The following is a 20,009-nucleotide window of genomic DNA, read 5'->3' on the forward strand; positions in this document are numbered from 1 at the left end:
GGGGGGGGGGTTGTATAAAGGTAAAAAGGCCCCAAGAGTGATACAGAACAGAAAGTCACAATCGACAGAAACAAAAACTGTACTGACAACACGGCATCATTAAAATCATATCTCTCAATATTCAGTCTCACTGTAAATGGCCTATATGCTCCCATAAAATGCCACAGGGTTGCAAATTGGATAAAAAGACATGACCCATCCATTTGCTGTCTACAAGAGACTCATTTTGAACCTAAAGATACATCCAGACTGAAAGTAAAGGGATGGAATACCATCTTTCACGCCAATGGACCTCAAAAGAAAGCTGGGATAGCAATTCTCATATCAGACAGATGGGATTTTAAACTAAAGACTATAGTTAGAGACACAGAAGGGCACTATATTATTCTTAAAGGATGTCCAACAAGTGGATATAAAATTATAAATATATATGCCCCCAACAGGGGAGCAGCAAGATACACAAGCCCACTCTTAACCACAATAAACAGACATATAGATAAAAATACGTTAATAAAAGGGGACCTTAACACTCCACTATCAGAAATAGAACACCCATGCAAAAAATCGACAAAGAAACAAGGGCTTTGAATGCCATACTCAACGAGTTGGACCTCATAACACTACACCCCAGAACCAAAGAATACTCATTCTATTCTAATGCCCATGGAACACTCTCAAGAATAGACCATGTTCTGGGTCACAAAACAGGTCTCAACCAATACCAAAAGACTGAAATTATTCCCTGCATATTCTCAGACCACAATGCTCTGAAATTGGAACTCAACCACAAGGAAAAATTTGGAAGAAACTCAAACACTTGGAGACTAAGAACCATCCTGCTCAGGATTGATTTGATAAACCAGGAAATCAAAAATCAATTTAAACAATTTATGGAGACCAACGAGAATGAAAATACAACAGTCCAAAACCTATGGGATACTGCAAAGGCAGTCCTAAGGGGGAAATACATAGCCATCCAAGACTCACTCAAAAGAATGGAAAAATCTAAAATGCAGTTTTTATATTCTCACCTCAAGAAGCTGGAACAGCAACAGAGGGACAGGCCTAATCCACGCACGAGGAAGCAGTTGACCAAAATTAGAGCTGAAATCAATCAAGCAGAAACCAGAAGTACAGTAGAGCAGATCAACAGAACTAGAAGCTGGTTCTTTGAGAGAATCAATAAAATTGACAGACCACTGGCAAGACTTATCCAAAAGAAAAGAGAAAGGACCCAGATTATTAAAATTATGAATGAAAAAGGAGAGGTCACGACGAGCACCATTGAAATTGGAAGGATTATTAGAAATTTTTATCAACAGCTATATGCCAATAAACTAAGCAATCTGGAAGAGATGGAATCCTTCCTGGAAACCTATAAACTACCAAGATTGAAACCGGAAGAAATTGATTCCTTAAACAGGCCAATTAATTATGAAGAAATTGAGTCAGTGATAAACAACCTTCCAAATAACAAAACTCCAGGCCCGGACGGTTTTCCTGGGGAATTCTACCAAACATTCAAAGAAGAAATAATACCTATTCTCCTAAAGCTATTTCAAAAAATAGAAACAGAAGGAAAGCTACCAAACTCATTCTATGAGGCCAATATTACCTTGATCCCCAAACCAGGCAAAGACCCCATCAAAAAGGAGAATTACAGACCGATTTCCCTAATGAATATGGACGCCAAAATCCTCAACAAGATACTTGCTAATAGAATCCAACAGTACATTAAAAGGATTATCCATCACGATCAAGTGGGATTCATACCTGGGATGCAAGCGTGGTTCAATATTCGCAAATCAATCAGCGTGATACATCATATCAACAAGAAAAGACTCAGGAACCATATGATCCTCTCAATCGATGCCGAAAAAGCATTTGACAAAATACAGCATCCTTTCCTGATTAAAACCCTTCAGAGTGTAGGAATAGAAGGTACATTTCTCAATCTCATAAAAGCCATCTATGAAAAGCCTACTGCAAATATTATTCTCAATGGGGAAAAGCTGGAAGCCTTTCCCTTAAGATCAGGAACTCGACAAGGATGCCCACTCTCGCCACTATTATTCAACATAGTACTAGAAGTCCTTGCAACAGCAATCAGACGACAAAAAGGGATCAAAGGTATTCAAATTGGCAAAGAAGAAGTCAAAATGTCTCTCTTTGCAGATGACATGATACTCTATATGGAAAACCCAAAAGAAGCCACTCCCAAACTATTAGAAGTTATAGAGCAATTCAGTAACGTGGCGGGATACAAAATCAATGCTCAGAAATCAGTTGCATTTCTATACACGAATAACGAGACCGAAGAAAGAGAAATTAGGGAATCCATCCCATTTACAATAGCACCAAAAACCATACGTTACCTTGGAATTAACTTAACCAGAGACGTAAAGGACCTATATTCTAGAAACTATAAATCACTCTTGAAAGACATTGAGGAAGACATAAAAAGATGGAAAGATATTCCATGCTCATGGATCGGAAGAATTAACATAGTTAAAATGTCCATGCTACCCAGAGCAATCTACACTTTCAATGCTATCCCGATCAAAATACCAAGGACATTTTTCAAAGAACTGGAACAAACAGTCCTTAAATTTGTATGGAAACAGAAAAGGCCCCGAATCTCCAAGGAACTGTTGAAAAGGAAAAACAAAGCTGGGGGCATCACAATGCCGGATTTCGAGCTGTACTACAAAGCTGTGATCACAAAGACAGCATGGTACTGGCACAAAAACAGACACATAGACCAATGGAACAGAATAGAGAGCCCAGAAATGGACCCTCGGCTCTTTGGGCAACTAATATTTGATAAAGCAGGAAAAAACATCCGGTGGGAAAAAGACAGTCTCTTCAATAAATGGTGCTGGGAAAATTGGACAGCTACATGCAAAAGAATGAAACTTGACCACTCTCTCACACCATACACAAAAATAAACTCCAAATGGATGAAAGACCTCGATGTGAGACAGGAATCCATCAAAATTCTAGAGGAGAACATAGGCAGCAACCTCTACGACATCGGCCAAAGCAACATTTTTCATGACACATCCCCAAAGGCAAGAGAAACAAAAGATAAAATGAATTTATGGGACTTCATCAAGATTAAAAGTTTCTGCACAGCCAAGGAAACAGTCAGAAAAACTAAGAGGCAGCCCACGGAATGGGAGAAGATATTTGCAAATGACACTACAGATAAAGGACTGGTATCCAAGATCTACAAAGAACTTCTCAAACTCAATACACGAGAAACAAATAAACAAATCAAAAAATGGGCAGAAGATATGAACAGACACTTTTCCAATGAAGACATACAAATGGCTAACAGACACATGAAAAAATGTTCAAAATCATTAGCCATCAAGGAAATTCAAATCAAAACCACACTGAGATACCACCTTACGCCAGTTAGAATGGCAAAAATAGACAAGGCAAGAAACAACAATTGTTGGAGAGGATGTGGAGAAAGGGGATCCCTCCTACATTGTTGGTGGGAATGCAAGTTGGTAGAGCCACTCTGGAAAACAGTGTGGAGGTCCCTTAAAAAGTTAAAAATTGAGCTACCCTATGACCCAGCCATTGCACTATTGGGTATTTACCCCAAAGATACAGACGTAGTGAAGAGAAGGGCCATATGCACCCCGAATGATGCTACAGATAAAAGACCGGTATCCAAAATCTACAAAGAACTTTCAAACTCAATACATGAGAAACAAATAAACAAATAAAAAAATGGGCAGAAGATATGAACAGATACTTTTCCAATGAAGACATACAAATGGCTAACAGACACATGAAAAAATGTTCAAAATCATTAGCCATCAGGGAAATTCAAATCAAAACCACACTAAGGTACCACCTTATGCCAGTTAGAATGGCAAAAATAGACAAGGCAAGAAACAACAATTGTTGGAGAGGATGTGGAGAAAGGGGATCCCTCCTACATTGTTGGTGGGAATGCAAGTTGGTACAGCCACTCTGGAAAACAGTGTGGAGGTCCCTTAAAAAGTTAAAAATTGAGCTACCCTATGACCCAGCCATTGCACTACTCAAACTGAGGGCTTCAGAGGGGAGGGGGGTGGGGGAATGGGATAGACTGGTGATGGGTAGTAAGGAAGGCACGTATTGCATGGTGCACTGGGTGTTATACGCAACTAATGAATCATTGAACTTTACATCGGAAACCATGGATGTACTGTATGGTGACTAACGTAATAAAAAAAGAAAGAAAAGACATCTTACAAAGTTGCATCACGAAGGCAGTGTGGCACTGTCTAAAGGATCAACAGATACAACAGACAAAAATAATGTGTCCAAAAACAGACATATCCATATTTGGAAATATAATTTGTGGCAAGGGTGGCACTGAAAAGTAGTGGGGGGAAAGCTCAGTCTTTTCAATAAATAGCGACAAATGTATATCCTTCAGTGGGGAGGTGAAAGACCTTGACCCTCAGGCTCTCAGAATACATAAAAACCAGTTCCTGGTTAATTGTAGATATAAATGTATATGGCAAAATCAAAAGCTCTGAGAGAATATTTTTTTTTTAAAGATTTTATTTATTTATTCGACAGAGAGAGAGACAGCCAGCGAGAGAGGGAACACAAGCAGGGGGAGTGGGAGAGGAAGAAGCAGGCTCATGGCAGAAGAGCCTGATGTGGGACTCGATCCCGTAACGCTGGGATCACGCCCTGAGCCGAAGGCAGACGCTTAACCGCTGTGCCACCCAGGCGCCCCTGAGAGAATATTTTCTTGACATTGGGGTAGAGAAAACTTTGTTAAACAGATCAAGGAAAATACAACAATAATACAAAAGACTGATAAATCCACATAAGCAAAGGGCTCATATCTGGAATATATAAAGGACTCTCATAAATCGGTTAAAAAACAGACAACTCAAAAAAAAAAAAAAAAAAAAAAGACACTTAAATAGACCCTCCACAAAAGAAGATATCCAAATGGTCAATAAACAAAAAAAGGAGCTCAACATCACTAGTCATCAGGGAAAGGCAAATTAAAAGCACAGTGAGGTTACCAGAATGGCTAGAATTAAAAAGACCAATGATATCAAACAATGGCAAAAATGTAGATAAACAGAGCTGATGGCAATGTTAACTGGGATAACCACTTTGTAAAACTACCAGGCAGTATATTCTAAAGGTATAAATGTGCTTATTCTATGACTCAGCAATTCCACTCTAAAGGTAATGAAGTTGGGTGTATATGTTCACCAAAAGACACATTCAAGAATGTTTAGAAGCCCTCAGTTTGTTTCCCAGAGGGCTTCAGAGGGGAGGGGGTCGGAGATTGGGATAGGCCGGTGATGGGTAGTAAGGAGGGCACGTATTGCATGGTGCACTAGGTGTTATACACAAATAATGAATCATGGAACACTACATCAAAAACTGGGAATGTACTGTATGGTGACTAACATAACAAAATAAAAATTATTAAAAAAAAAAAGAATGTTTAGCAGCTTTATTAATGATAGCTAAAACCTGGAAATAGTCAAATGTCTGCCAACTGTTGGTATGTCCCCACAATGTCAGTTAAATAAAGACATGCACTATAGCTGCAGATGCCACTAATGAATCTCACAGATCTATATTTGAGTGAAAAATTCAGACCCAAGAGTACCTATGGTACGGTTACACTTCAATAAAATTCAAATTCATACAAAACTAACCTATAGTTTTATGTGTGTGCTGGGGTGGGAAGGGATAGTATTGATTTGGAGGGAACATAAAGAAGCCTTCTGGGTGTTGGAAAAGTTCTTTATCAGTACTGGGACGGTGGTTATATGGGTATACACATGTAAAACTTCCAGCTTTATACTTAAGATTTGCACCCTTTACTGCACATGTTAAAATAAAAATTCTACGAATAAACCAAATTAATTTCCTCTCCTCATCTAAAGTTACTGATAAGAATGAAAAGGCCAGACACAGTGTGGAAGAGAATATTTTCCAAACATGTAATCAATACTGAGCTTCTACATATAAGAAAAAGACAGGGGGTGTTGGGTGGCTCAGTTGGGTAGGTGTCTACCTTCAGCTCAGGTCATCATCCCAGGGTCCTGGAATAGAGCCCCACATCCGGCTACCTGCTCTGGAAGTCTGCTTCTCCCTCTCCCTTTGCCCTTCCCCCCACTGTTTGTGCTCTCACACTTGCTCTCTCTTACACTCTCTCTCTCAAATAAATAAAATCTTTAAAAAAGAAAAAGACAACTCAACAACAAAAGCTGAACAAGAAAACTTGAAAAAGTACTTTGCCAAGAAAAAATAACTAATAAATATTTATTAAGTTGCTTTACCTCATTAGCATTCAAGAAAATGCAAAGTAAAACTAACAAGATACTACTTTAAACCCACCAGAATAGATCAAATTATATCATCATAATAGCAAATGTTGGCAAGAATACAGAGCAGTGAGAACTTGCACACACTTCTGATAAGACGACGATGCTACAACCACCATAAGAAACCATTTGGCTTTATCTACTAAAACTGAAGAAGCAGCAATTCTATGTCTAGCTCTTTATCAAACATAAATGGAAACATACGGACACCAAGGACCCTGGACAAGAATTTTCAAACCAGCAAGATTCATAATAACTCCAAATTGGGACGCCTGGGTGGCTCAGTTGGTGAAGCATCTGCCTGCAGCCCAGGCCACGATCCCAGGGTCCTGGGATTGAGTTCTGCATCGGGTTCTCTGTTCAGTGGGGAGTCTGCTTCTGCCTCTGCCTCTGTCCCTCCCCCTGGCTCGTGTTCTCTCTCTCATGTTCTCTCTCTCTCTCTTTTGCTCTCTCTCAAATAAATAAATAATTTTTTTTTAAAAAACAAAAAAACTCCAAACTGGTAACCTAAATGCCCGTCAATGGAAAATGGATAAACTGTGATATATCCACATAAGAGAATACACTATAATACAATATAGTAAAAAACAAGTACTCCAAGGGAAACATGAATGACTTACCTATGCAATTTTGAGTGAAAGAAGCTAGACGCAAGAATACATACAGATGATGTAGAGAGAGGTCAAAAATACATAAAACTATAGGCTTAGAAAGGATGATAGCGATTATTTCTGGGCCGGCTGTGGGTAGTGATTAGGAACCATCAAGGGACTTTCTGAGGTGCTGACAGTATCCTATTTGACTTGAGTGGTGGTTACACAGGTGTAGCTCTGTGATAATTTACTGAAATTTACATTTGTTTCCTGTACTTTCCCTATGTACATTTTTCAATACCATAAAGGTTTAAACAAAAAGTAAAGCCAAACCAAAACAAAACAAAAAATTAAGTCTGTTATGTTTATTCATAATTCAGAGAGTTGGAATTTTCTTTTTTTCTCAGCAACAACATAATGAATCAGTTAGCTGTGACTCCTAAGGATTTGGCATGAAAAGCCTTACTCTCACTTCTTTAGGTGCAAAAATACTGATTTTCAAAAACTTACAAGGTTCATTTACATTAATAACTCTATCTGCCATTTTTCATAATGTAAATTCCAGGAAACAAACTCCTGTTATATCAAGTCTAAATTTTTCAGCCTGCCATTAAAAGCCTTCCACTAGCTGGCTCCATCTGACCAGTAGAAAATTATCCCTAAGTGACAACTCATTTTGAGATATGGTAAAAGCTTGATATATATCTGATGTCTGTATATATGGGAGGCTATAGAGTGAGAAATAACCAAAAGCCAACTATTCCTCCATAGTCCCTAAGAGCATTAGTGCTCTGAAGTTTACCAGTATGGGGCTGGGTATTTTTAATACATACAATGTGTAGTGGGCACTGACATATCAAAGTATGGAAGAAGATAAAATACAAGCAGTTAAAATAGGAAGGTGTGGACTATGATAGAAATTTAAATATTCACACACATAGAATACTTTTGTGGATCCCAATGATTTCAGAGATTTTAATCATAATTTGAGCACATACCATCAATAAATACTTAAAATGGTGTTAAAAATAGCCTTTTTCAGGGGGGCGCCTGGGTGGCACAGCGGTTAAGCGTCTGCCTTCGGCTCAGGGCGTGATCCCGGCGTTATGGGATCGAGCCCCACATCAGGCTCTTCTGCTATGAGCCTGCTTCTTCCTCTCCCACTCCCCCTGCTTGTGTTCCCTCGCTGGCTGTCTCTATCTCTGTCAAATAAATAAATAAAACCTTTAAAAAAAATAGCCTTTTTCAATATTTTGGATATCCTTATAACCTCTGTTGAGCCAGTACTTTTTAAAACAAATAAATAAGTAGAATGAATGAACCACATTTAATGATTGGCTAACCTCTGAAAACATTGGCAATTTGGTGTGATATGACAAATGGTATATGATATCTGAAACAAAGAACAATTAGCAAATGTTAAGAATTAAGTTTATAACTTATTAGCAAAACTAATAAGAAACTGGTTTACTGAAACAGAACATCTTTAAAGTATTTGAAGTATTAAGTGAACCATATTTACATTAGTCTCCTAAGAACTGTGTTCAGCAAATACAGGCATGTGCCATCACTTCAAAGTCCTTAGTGAAACAGAAGGTCTAATTAGTAGGCTACTGATCCCTAAAAGGAAAGTTAGCAGTGTTTAGTCTTTGTGGAAAAAGTATATGTCATTAAAATATTAAGTTAAAAATCCAGAGATATTTCAACATACGTGAGCTTTATGGTAAGGGTTGTTGTCGTTGATTCCTGGTAAATATCTACGCCTTCCCAAAATGGTCTGGACAAACCCATCTCTTTTACAATTCTTCACTGTCTCTCTCATGAAATGATTAATCCCTACAAAGAAAATACAAAACTAATTATAACCAAAGTCCATTCTTAAGCTCATTCACTAGCTTCAATATAGAAAAATATACCAAAACCCTACCATGATTCTTAACACTGTATCACGTCATCAAAACTTTGCGTATAAACTTTCATTCACTTTTTGTAGACTCAAAGTTAGAAACAAAAGGGACTTTAGAAATGACATAAGCTATTTCACTTAGCATAAGCAGAGAAAGACAATTGTCATAAGGTTTCACTCATTTATGGAATATATAAGAAATAGGAAGATCGGTAAGAGAAGGAAGGGAAGAATGAAGGGGGCAGTAAACAGAAGGGGGAATGAACCATGAGAGATTGTGGATTCTGGGAAACAAACTGAGGGCTTCAGAGGGGAGGGGGGTGGGGGATTGGGATGGGCCAGTGATGGGTATTAAGGAGGGTACATATTGCACGGTGCACTGGGTGTTATATGCAAGTAATAAATCATGGAACACTACATCAAGAACTGGGAATGCACTGTATGGTGACTAATATAACAAAATAAATATTATTAAAAAAAAAAAAGAAATGACATAATCTATCACCAACAAAAAATATGAAACTAAACTCCAGAACAACAGAGCAGGTACTAAAACCTAGGATCTTAAGACTATTCCATGTTACTTTTCACAGCATTCTTCTGCTCTTTGTGTTAATCTTCTTTTACTCTTTGGTCTTACCACTTCCAGGCTTAAAACATTCTAACAGCTCCTCGTCAGCATCTTAGCTACAATCCAAACAGGACCTAGTTGCAATTAGTACACGAATAATAAATACTTCATTATGAATATATACAACTCACTTCTTAAAATTTTTTTTTTAAAGATTTTATTTATTCGACAGAGAGAGAGACAGCCAGTGAGAGAGGGAACATAAGCAGGGGGAGTGGGAGAGGAAGAAGCAGGCTCATAGCGGAGGAGCCTGATGTGGGGCTCGATCCCACAACGCCAGGATCACGCCCTGAGCTGAAGGCAGACGCTTAACCGCTGTGCCACCCAGGCGCCCCTCACTTCTTAAAATTTAAAAAGAGTATGTATAGTATACTATTCAAACATTTTCATATTCCCTATACCAGCATGCATCCTTTGCAATATAGGTTCATAATTATGTCTTAAAGATCTTCAGGGCGAGTTTGTTGTTCTAGGTGGGCCAACTGCTCATTCCTGTCTCTGAGTTAGAGATGTTATTTAAAACACAATCAGGTATAGACACTGTGCTGATCTATCTTTGCACATATGAATGTGCAATCTCTGCTTTCTCACTGCTCTGCTCATCCTAAATAATAAACACTGACTTCTCCTAACTAAAACCCCTCATTTGACGATTTCTGTTTGCGGCTGGTACAGGAGAGACATTTGAGGAGACTGTGCGTGAAATAAAGGGGAGAAACCCCTGCCAACTGAAGCTATTGGTGATATTCAACCACCAGCATGAGAACTTCAGAAAGCAATAAGGCTCTCACCTTTTTCTGTTTAAGAATTACTGTGATATTGTTGAGTGAAGAGCAAAGAAAAGGATGAGATACAAGAGACCATATCGCTACAAATTCTCTTAACTGATTCCTGTCAGAGACCCTCAAATATTCAGAGGTTGAAAGAACTACTTTAAAAAAGCAAACAAAGGGGGAGGGGGGCAAACCAGGAAACAGACTCAACTATAGAGAACAAACTGATGGTGACCAGAGGGGAGGTGAGGGGGGAGGGATGGGTGAGATAGGTGATAGGGATTAAGGAGGGCACTTGTGATGACCACCAGGTGATGTATGGAAGTGTTGAGTCACTGTATTGTACACCTGAAACTAATATTGCACTGTATGTTAACTAACTGGAATTTCCATAAAAACTTTAAAAAACTCAACCCCAAGTTATAAATTTACATACAGAAGGAACCCACTTTAAGTGAACAGTTAGATACATTTTAACAAATGTATACTACAAGATATGAAACGTTTTTATCACCTTTACAGTCAGTTCTCCCTTAACAGCCTCAAACTCTCACTGATCTGCTTTATGACACTATATATTTGTTTTTCATGTTCTTAAAATTCATAAAAATTGAATTATATTGTATGTTCTCATTTGAGCTTGCTTTCTTTAGCTAAGTAGTATTCCATTGCAGAGATACACCAAAATTTGTTTATCCATGATCCTGTTCATAGACATCTGGTTGTTAGGAATAAAACTGCTATAACCATCATATACAAGTCTTTCTTTGGATAATCCACGTTTTCATTTTTCTTGGACGAATACCCAATAGCAAAATTGCAGGATCACATAACTAACTGTGTGTTTCACTCTATATGAGTCATAGTGTTTTCCAAAGTGGTTGTACCATTTTACAACCCTACCAGCAATATAAAAGAGATACAATGTTTTTAATTTTAGCCATTCTAGTGTTTTTATAATGGTATCTCTTTGTGGTTTTCTTTTCCCCGATGTCTAATGATGATAACATTTGATGTGGTCATTCATATATTTTCTTTGGTGAAGTGTCTGTTCAAATCTTTTGACCTTTATTTTATTGGACTGTTTGCCTTCTCAGCATTGGATTATAAGAGTTTTTTATATATTCTGGCTGCAAGTTCATTAGACAATAGAAACTACAAATATCTTCTCTTTTGTGGCTTGCCTTAGATTTTCTTAATGGTGTCTTTTATCAATGTTTATCTTTTATGTTTAATTCAGTATAATTACCACATAAGAAATCTTTGCCTACCTTAATGTCACAAAACCTTTTTCCCCTATTTTCTTCTGGAAGATTTTTGGTTTTAGCTTTTACTTTTAAATCTATGTTCCATATCAAGCTAACTTTTGAATATAGTATTAGATGATAGTTGAAGTTCATTTTTTTCCTGTACTGGTATCCAGTTGTTCTAGAACCAACTGTTGACAAGACCATCTTTCCTCCATTTAATTACCATGGCGACTCTGTTGAAAAATCAATCCACCATATATGTATAGGTCTATTTCTGAACCTTTTATTGTGACCCACTGTTTTCCATGTCTACCCTTATGCCTATGTTGATTATTGTAGTTTTATATTAAGTTTTGAATCCAGGGAGTATTGGTACTCAGCACTGTACTTTTCCCAAAAAAATCTTCCTAGTTATTCCAGGCCCTTTGAATTTCCATATAAATTTAGAATCAGTGTGTCAAATTCTACACAAAAGTCTAATGGAATTTTGATTAGAATTAAATTGGATCTATAGAACAATTTATAGAGAACTGCCATCACAATAATATTGTGCCTTCTCATAAATTAACGTGGTAAACCTCACCTTCATCTAAATATTCTTCAATTTCTCTCAGGATTGTTTTAGAGTTTTCAGTAAAGCTTTGCACATATTGTTGAATTTATCCCATGTATTTCATGTATTTTGATGTTAACATAACTCACTAATTACTAGTATACAAAAATGCAACTGATTTTTACAAATTAACCTTGTATGGGGGGTGGGGCACCTGGGTGGTTCAGTGGGCTAAGCAGTTGACTTTGGATCAGGTCATGATCTCAGGGTGCTGGGATCCAGCCCCACATCAGGCTCCTTTCTCAGTAGGGAGTCTGCTTTTGCCTTTCCCTCTGCCCCACTCACCGCTCCCCTACTCGTATGCTCTCTCTCTCACTCTCTCTCTCTCTCTCTCTCAAATAAATAAAATCTTAAAAAAAAACAAACCTTGCACAGTGGGACATTTCTAAATTTAGTTATTTGTTCTAGTAGTTGTTTTTGTAGAATTCATATGATTTTCTATGTATAAGATCATGTCATGTATGAATAAAGTTTTCTTTTTGGGGACTGTGTTTAGGACTGATACGAAGGGTATGAAATAACTTTCTGGGATGATATGGTAATGATTTCATATCTTGACTGTAGTGTAGGTTATATGACTCTGTGCATTTGTCAAAACTTATACAAATATAAATCTAAACAGGGTAAATTTTAATCATGGAACACTACATCAAAAACTAAGGAAAAACTATGGTGACTAACATAACATAATAAAAAAATTTTTTAAAAAAGGGTAAATTTTACTGCTTGTAAATTATACCTCAATAAATTGCCGAAAGATAATTTAAAACAATAATACTCAAATTACTCTGTAACAGCAATTATTCTCTCATAGTTTCTGGTACATTTAATCAATGGTTTACTGTTTCAAATTAAAGCTATCTAACCCTGAAGCATAGCACAATTCCAAGATTTTATAGCATATTCACAATGACAAAGTAGCATATACATCATGTGGACTTTGTTATTCCATTTCTGTTCCTATTATTATGAAAAAAGACCATCTTAGTAAATAATCATAAGGTTGATGTTATTTAATTAACAATACCTGGTGAAAACTTCTAATAGAAATGTTAACAGAAAATTTTGTAAAACTAATTTTTTTTCAATTAATATGGCAAGAGAGTTGAATAGTATCTAGAAGATAATTAATATTTAAGGTTTCTTTACCTGTATATCTGGATTTAAAGGAATCAATGTAGCAAGCAGCATCATTTTCTTTAATGCCCATCTGCTCTCCCAAAGATTTAGCACCCATTCCATAAATGATTCCATAGCAAATCTAAAAAGGAGTCATCACATTCAGTAAGTAAATTAAAGGTCATAACTACATAAATTGCAAATATAAAAAGTTGATCAGGATTGAAATTTGGCAAACTTTTTATTCCATAGTGTGTCAAAGAAATGATTAGATCTACTTTTGGTAGGTTAGATTCATAGAACCTGATATCCAGTGAACATCTTTTTTCTGCCTTTTAACAATCCTTCGGGGCTGGAGGAGGAAGGGGAAGAACAGAAATAAATGTGAATGTGTATGTTTTAAGAAATTAATCCTAATTATTTAAAAGGGAAGATTTATTTCTGACTCTTTGTCATGTATCCAGTAGTCTTCAGAGCAGTTTTCTACTCCTAAAATATCACATTAACTCCTGCTTAGAAAAGTGTCCAGGAGTCAGGAAAGAGAAGCTTTATAAATATTCCTCTCCTGGCTCTTGCATAGGACAGAGCAGGAAGAGGAGGCTTCGTGGTTGGATAACAGGGAATATTTCACTGGAGATAAATATGCTTTCCACCTCACCACCACCTGATATCCCACAATTGCAGAATTCAACTGGGTTAAACAAATTCCTAAGGAAATTTTGGGAGCAGTGGAGGGAAATGGTCTAAATAGGTCAGTAGGAAACTGTAATTTATTAATAAGTATTGCCTGGGTTTAAATCCTAGTTCCACATTTACAAAATTACCTTGCACAAGCTATCTCAAGTCTTGTACCTCGATTTCTTCATCCACAAAATGAGGATAGTAATACCTGCATCATGGAATTGTGAAGATTACTAAGTTATTACTTCTAAGTGTTCAGGAAACTGGCTGACATAAAGCAAGCTCATATAAATGTCATTAAATATAATTTTAAAAGATAACTTGCAAAAAATGATTATCAGAGTTCCAAACTACTTTTAACATGCTTAAACAGAAGTTTTTGCCCTTTCCCTTTTTTAATACATTGAGAGAGATTTTTTTCCCTCCTTTTATCTTTTCTTTTTTTGGTGTTTCTACATTTTATTTTACTGTGACTCCTATTTTTTTTTTTTTTTAACTCAGGTAGTACATAGCACTGGCTGAGATCTCAGCTAGACCCAAGGAGTAGATGGTTCAGTGCGTGATGACTTAGTATGGCATAAACACTATTAAATCACGTAAGAACTTATGAAATAGAGGCAGATACCATCAGTGGATGAGTGTTCAGGTTATACAGTCAGAATGTCTAAGTTCTGGCATTCTGAGCTTATCCTGGCTCCACCACTTATAGCTGTAGGACCCTAAGCAAATTACTAACTGCCAGCACCTCAGTTCACTCCTATATAAAATGGAAATAATAATTATACCTATTTCATGGGTTTATTATGAAGATTAAATATTGGAACATTCCCTATATTACCCAGGGTTCAATTCTTGCTGAATGCAGGACCCCAGAGATTATTAAACAGACAGAGAGGGTTTTTGAAAGAGTGGAAGGAACAAGTGCTGGTGCTAAACAGGCAATGGAGAGAAGAAGGGTTTCATGCCTAATGAGCCAGTCAAGAATTACAGCCGTGAGTAACTAGAAGTATAAATGCAAAACTAACACAGCAGGATCTTAAAGGTGGGAGTCATGGCATCAGATTTCCCACAGGCCATGTGGTGAAAAAAAGTATCAGTGTCAACAGAGGCCAGGAAATGGTGTAAATATGGCCTTTGACTTTCTCTGTGCTTGACAGTCATGCAGGAGTAGGAACTAATATGGACCCACTTGAAAAGTCCAAGGACAGTATAAAGTTTCATACATGGATTAGCTAACCAATGACCTCAAAAAATTAAAAAACTATCAGTGTATTAATTATAATCCACAGCTCAGTGATTTTTTTTTCAATACATTTGGAGAGCACCTATAAAAATAAAAAGATGAAAATATATTTATAGACTAGAAAGACATTTTTTAAATACACACACATACACATAAATAACAACTACCACCACCACAATATCTACCACTAATGCAGAAGGTTTTCCTCACACGAAGTAGCCTCAGACTGTCTATCTGATTCTTCCTACTGACTCTATGAAGGAAAGTATAATGAATACCATGAGACAGGCTCCGGTGAATGTGGTTTGAAAGATCCACAGATGGCGAAATAATTCCTCAACTGCAAATGATCAAGCCAATTTTTAAAATTTTTTAATCATTAAAATTCTCACATATGGTAAGCATGTTCACCAAGATCACCTGCTTTGCTTGTTGCCTCAGATCATCCCCAACAGACTCTGGCTCAATCATCTTCCACTCAGCTGCAATACTCCTGAAAACATCAGCTCCAGTGTTTAATACTTGAATGAGGCGACGATCGTGGGATAAATGAGCCAAGATCCTCAGTTCAAGTTGAGAGTAATCAGCAGCTAATATTAAACCACCTGAAATAGAAATGATTTTAGAAAAGCTGGTACAAAGATAAGTCCAGGTTTTATATAATTGAGCAGGATGACAGAAATTTAGTTCTAACTTAGAATCATAAGATTAGGGGAAGGAAGGGAAAACTGAAGGGGAAGAAATCAGAGAGGGAGACAAACCAAGAGAGGTTCTGGACTCCAGGAAATAAACTGACGGTTACAGAAGGGAGGGGGGTTAGGGGGATGGGGTAATTGGGTGATGGGTATTAAGGAGGACATGTGTTGTGATGAGTGCAGGGTATTACACGCAACTAATGAATCGTTGAACACTACATCAAAAACTAATGACGTACTACATGTTGGCTAACTGAACATAATAATAATAAAATAAAGAACCGTAAGATTATGTGCCCAAAAGTTAAAATCTTGCTCTCAATGTGATGCAATTCAGTTCTGTAACTTAGATCATTTTTTTTTCTGTTTAGCTTTCAAGTATATGTAATATGTGTAAAGCCACCTCTGACCTCTGCCCCTTAAACCACTGTGGTAGTGCTTTCCTGAGTGTTTCTGCAGCACCTGACACACAATCTAAAACGGTTCTCTTATGCCTCTCCCACATAGCACAGAGCCATTAGGGGTGGGATACTTAATTTTCCTTTGCATTCTACAGAAAACCTTGCACAGTTCTGGTACTTCATAGCCCCTTAAATGGTTGTTGAATGAATGAATGAATGAATGGAGAAACGGGTTTGCAATATGTGCACATTAAGTAGGCTAGAGAGAAACATGTGCTTTGCTTTGACAAAAAAACATTCAATGGAAACAATCAAGGGGTTGATATGTGGAGAAGAGCTACTTAGAGGATTTGGAGAGTTTACCTATGTAAGGATATGTAATAGAAATTACTGGATTAGATATGCATGGCAAAAACAAAATTTAAAAGTTCGTGGCTAAAAAAAAAAAGGAGGGAAAATATTTGCAACTGATATCACCACAGACTCATTGCCATATTATAAAAAAGACATGCTACAAATCAAGAACGAGACAAAATATAGACAAGCAGTTCAGAGAAATAATCAAAAGAACCTTAAACATACTAAAGAATGCTCAACTTTATTCACAATAAAAGAAATGCAAATTAAAACTAGAGCAAGAAATAATTTTTCTCTACTTAAATTGCAAAAATCCAGAAATTGGACAGCACATTCTGTGGCAAGGCTGAGAAAGAAACACATACTGTTAATGGGAATGAAATCGTTACTGTCCCCCATTACACTGCAATTCAACAGTATCTATCAAAATTGATCAGGTTTACTCTGTGACTCAGCAAACCCACAGGTTGTTACACAGATGACCTGCACAGAGATTAGACTGGTTTACGTTCGAATTTATTTAATGATAATCACAACTCTCCAGTGTAAAAACATTAAATGAAAAAAGGCACACAACAATGTATATGGAATCCTTATTTTTGTGCAAGAATAGGGGAAGAAAATATTACATATTCATATTTGCTTACATCTGCATAAAAAATACTACAAGGATATAGAAGAAACTTATATAGGTCATCTAGAAGAGCTGTAGACAATAGGATAGCTAGGACAGGGAAGGAAGCAAAACTTCTCTATACAGACCTTTTATATATTTTGATCTCTGAACTATGTGAATGAATAAACAATTCAAAAATATATAATAATTTAAAACAAAGGACCACAACTTTTATGGCCTTCCTGCCATAAATAAGAAAAAAACTGGCAAAATACACGAAATAAGCATTTTCAGATGCTGGAATAGACAGTGCAGGACTACAATCTCTACGAAGTGGGGAGGAGAGAGGAGATGAGGTGAGCCATGCAACTGTCTCAGGTTTCTGAAAGGAGGAATTTACCAGAACGCATTGCAGGGGAGGAGAGATGAAACAAAGCACTATGATCGGAGCTAAGGAAGCAGAGACTAGAGTTTGTGCCTACTGAGGAGGCTAAAATTTGTAGAAATTTGGAGAAAGGAGCTGCACATAAAAGGAGCACCACAAATATGCACAGTAATCCCTTTGGATTTTTGACCAAATACTAAAGGAGCGAGAAAGTTCAGGGAACCAGGCAAAGAATCAATACTAAAAAAATCACTGCTACCAAAGAAACAGCCACCATCGCATGCTGTCGGCTGAACAGCTACTTGAACAACAACCTCTTGAATGTTGAGAGATGTTCAAGCTGTGACCAGACCAAGTGGACAGACCCTGTTAACACCATGAGCACCGAGTAGAGACCCCAACAAGGCCACACCTTACAATCAGGGCTAATCTAGCCCTAGAATAAAGGCCACTCTAAATATTTGCTAACAAAGCTTTAAAAGTCACAAAATGATCAAGCCTATGTGAAAGTAAATTAATTGTCTGCTAGGAGAAAATGTTATTAATGAAGACTACGAAATCCCGAGTCAATAATGTAGCAACCAATGTCTAGCACACAATAAAAAGAAAAAAAAAAAACTAGATATACGAAGAACCAGGAAAATGTAACTCTGACCAGGAGAATATTTAATTAATAGAAAAATGACCCCAAAATTACAGAGATGATGGAATTTTAAATAGCTACCACAGATAATGTTCAGGAATTTAAAGAAACATGAATATACTGATGTAATAGTTAATTGCAATAGGTAATAAAAACTAGACCAAAAAAATCAAATGAAAATTCTAAAGCTAAAAATACAATATCTGAAATGTAAAATTCACTAGAAGGATGTGACAGCAATTAGACACCGTAGAAGAGAAATCCACAAACTTTAAATAGTCAATAGAAAATATACATGTAGCATAGAATTAAAAAAAATAAAATAAAAACAGGGAAGGGGGATAAAAAAGAAAAAAGTTTCAGTGACCTGTGGGGCAATACCAAGTGGTATTACATATGTATATTTGGAGCAATAGGAAGAAAGGAGAGAGGAGAGGGAGAGATGAACAAAAAATATTACAAGTGGAACGTCTGGGTGGCTCAGTCATTTAAGTGTCTCAATCGTGGTTTCGGCTCAGGTCATGATCTCATCAGTCATGGGATCAAGTCCTGTGTGGGGCTCTGCGCTGAGCAGGGGAGTCGGCTTGAAGATTCTTTCCCTCTGCCTCCCCCCTCGTGCTTGCACGTACGCTCTCTCTCACTCTCTCTCTCTCAAATAAATCTTATAAAAAATATGAGAAATGATGGTTGAAAATGTTTCAAATTTACTGAAAAGTATAAGCACATAGATTTAAAAAAAATAAGGCAACTCAGGATATTCAGCAAATTCAAAAGTATCAGAAGCAAAGCATGAAAAACTACCCAAAGACTCTTGCCCAAATCAGATTGCTAAAACTGAATAACAAAATTTAAAAAGCATCCAGGGAAAAGTTAGTTACATTATGCTTGGAGGAGGAGCAAGAAAAATGGTTGTGTACTTCTCATCAGAAATAATGCAAACCAGAAGCTAATGGAAATATATATTTAAAATGCTGAAAGAGAAGGACTGTGAACCTAGAAATCTATGTCACATAAAGTTATCTTTCAAAAGTGAGGATAAAATAAACAAATCTAGAGACATGGGAATGCTGGGATAAATCACTGTCAGTAGAACCGCATTATAAGAAACCTTAAAGGAAGTACTCTGGAGGAAGTACTTCAAAATTCCCTGAATTACTCCAAGAAATGAAAAGTGCCAGAAATGGTAAAAAGTGGACAGACAGGAAAAACACTTTTTTATTTCTTGATTTCTTTGAAAGATAATAGACTGTTCAAAGCAAAAATAATAACTATAGGTAGAGTTTATAAGTCATAGAAATGAAATCTATTATAAAAGAGGGGAAATGGAAAAAAAAAACTTTACAGATGAAGTGGTATAAGATAATTTGAAGGTAGTCTGTGACAGGACACATACGTATTGTAAACCCTAAAAAATCTAAGATAGTTAATAAGGCAATTGAGGATATAAAAAGAACAATAAAAAATAGTCACTTAAAGCTTTAAAAAAGAATAAAGAACAGGATAAATAAAACACAAGTAACAAGATAGTAGACTTAAACCAACCATATGCCTATAATTACTCTAGATGTAAATGGACTAAACACTACATTAAGTGACAGAAACTTTCAGATTTAATCCGTATGTGTTTAATTTCAATGAACTTAAAAATTTTAAGCAAAGGCAGTATAAAATACTGTCATGTTAAACACAATTTTATTGTTTAGGTAAGAATAAATTGATGGATGAATAGATA

General features: G+C 36.6%; 1 protein-coding gene across 1 annotated transcript in view; it reads right to left on the minus strand.

The window, feature by feature from the left end:
- POLQ (DNA polymerase theta) overlaps nucleotides 1–20,009 on the minus strand; it is a 120,164-nt gene that overhangs the window by 14,016 nt on the left and 86,139 nt on the right. The window contains exons 25-27 of the mRNA XM_040621309.1: nucleotides 15,601–15,785; nucleotides 13,287–13,398; nucleotides 8,676–8,800 (exon numbers count right to left, since the gene is read on the minus strand). Coding sequence (XP_040477243.1) covers nucleotides 8,676–8,800; nucleotides 13,287–13,398; nucleotides 15,601–15,785 — 422 coding nt within the window. The remainder of the gene's footprint in view (nucleotides 1–8,675; nucleotides 8,801–13,286; nucleotides 13,399–15,600; nucleotides 15,786–20,009) is intronic.

The sequence above is a fragment of the Ursus maritimus genome, unplaced genomic scaffold (assembly GCF_017311325.1).
Source record: "Ursus maritimus isolate PB19 unplaced genomic scaffold, ASM1731132v1 scaffold_4, whole genome shotgun sequence".
Classification (NCBI taxonomy): domain Eukaryota; kingdom Metazoa; phylum Chordata; class Mammalia; order Carnivora; family Ursidae; genus Ursus; species Ursus maritimus.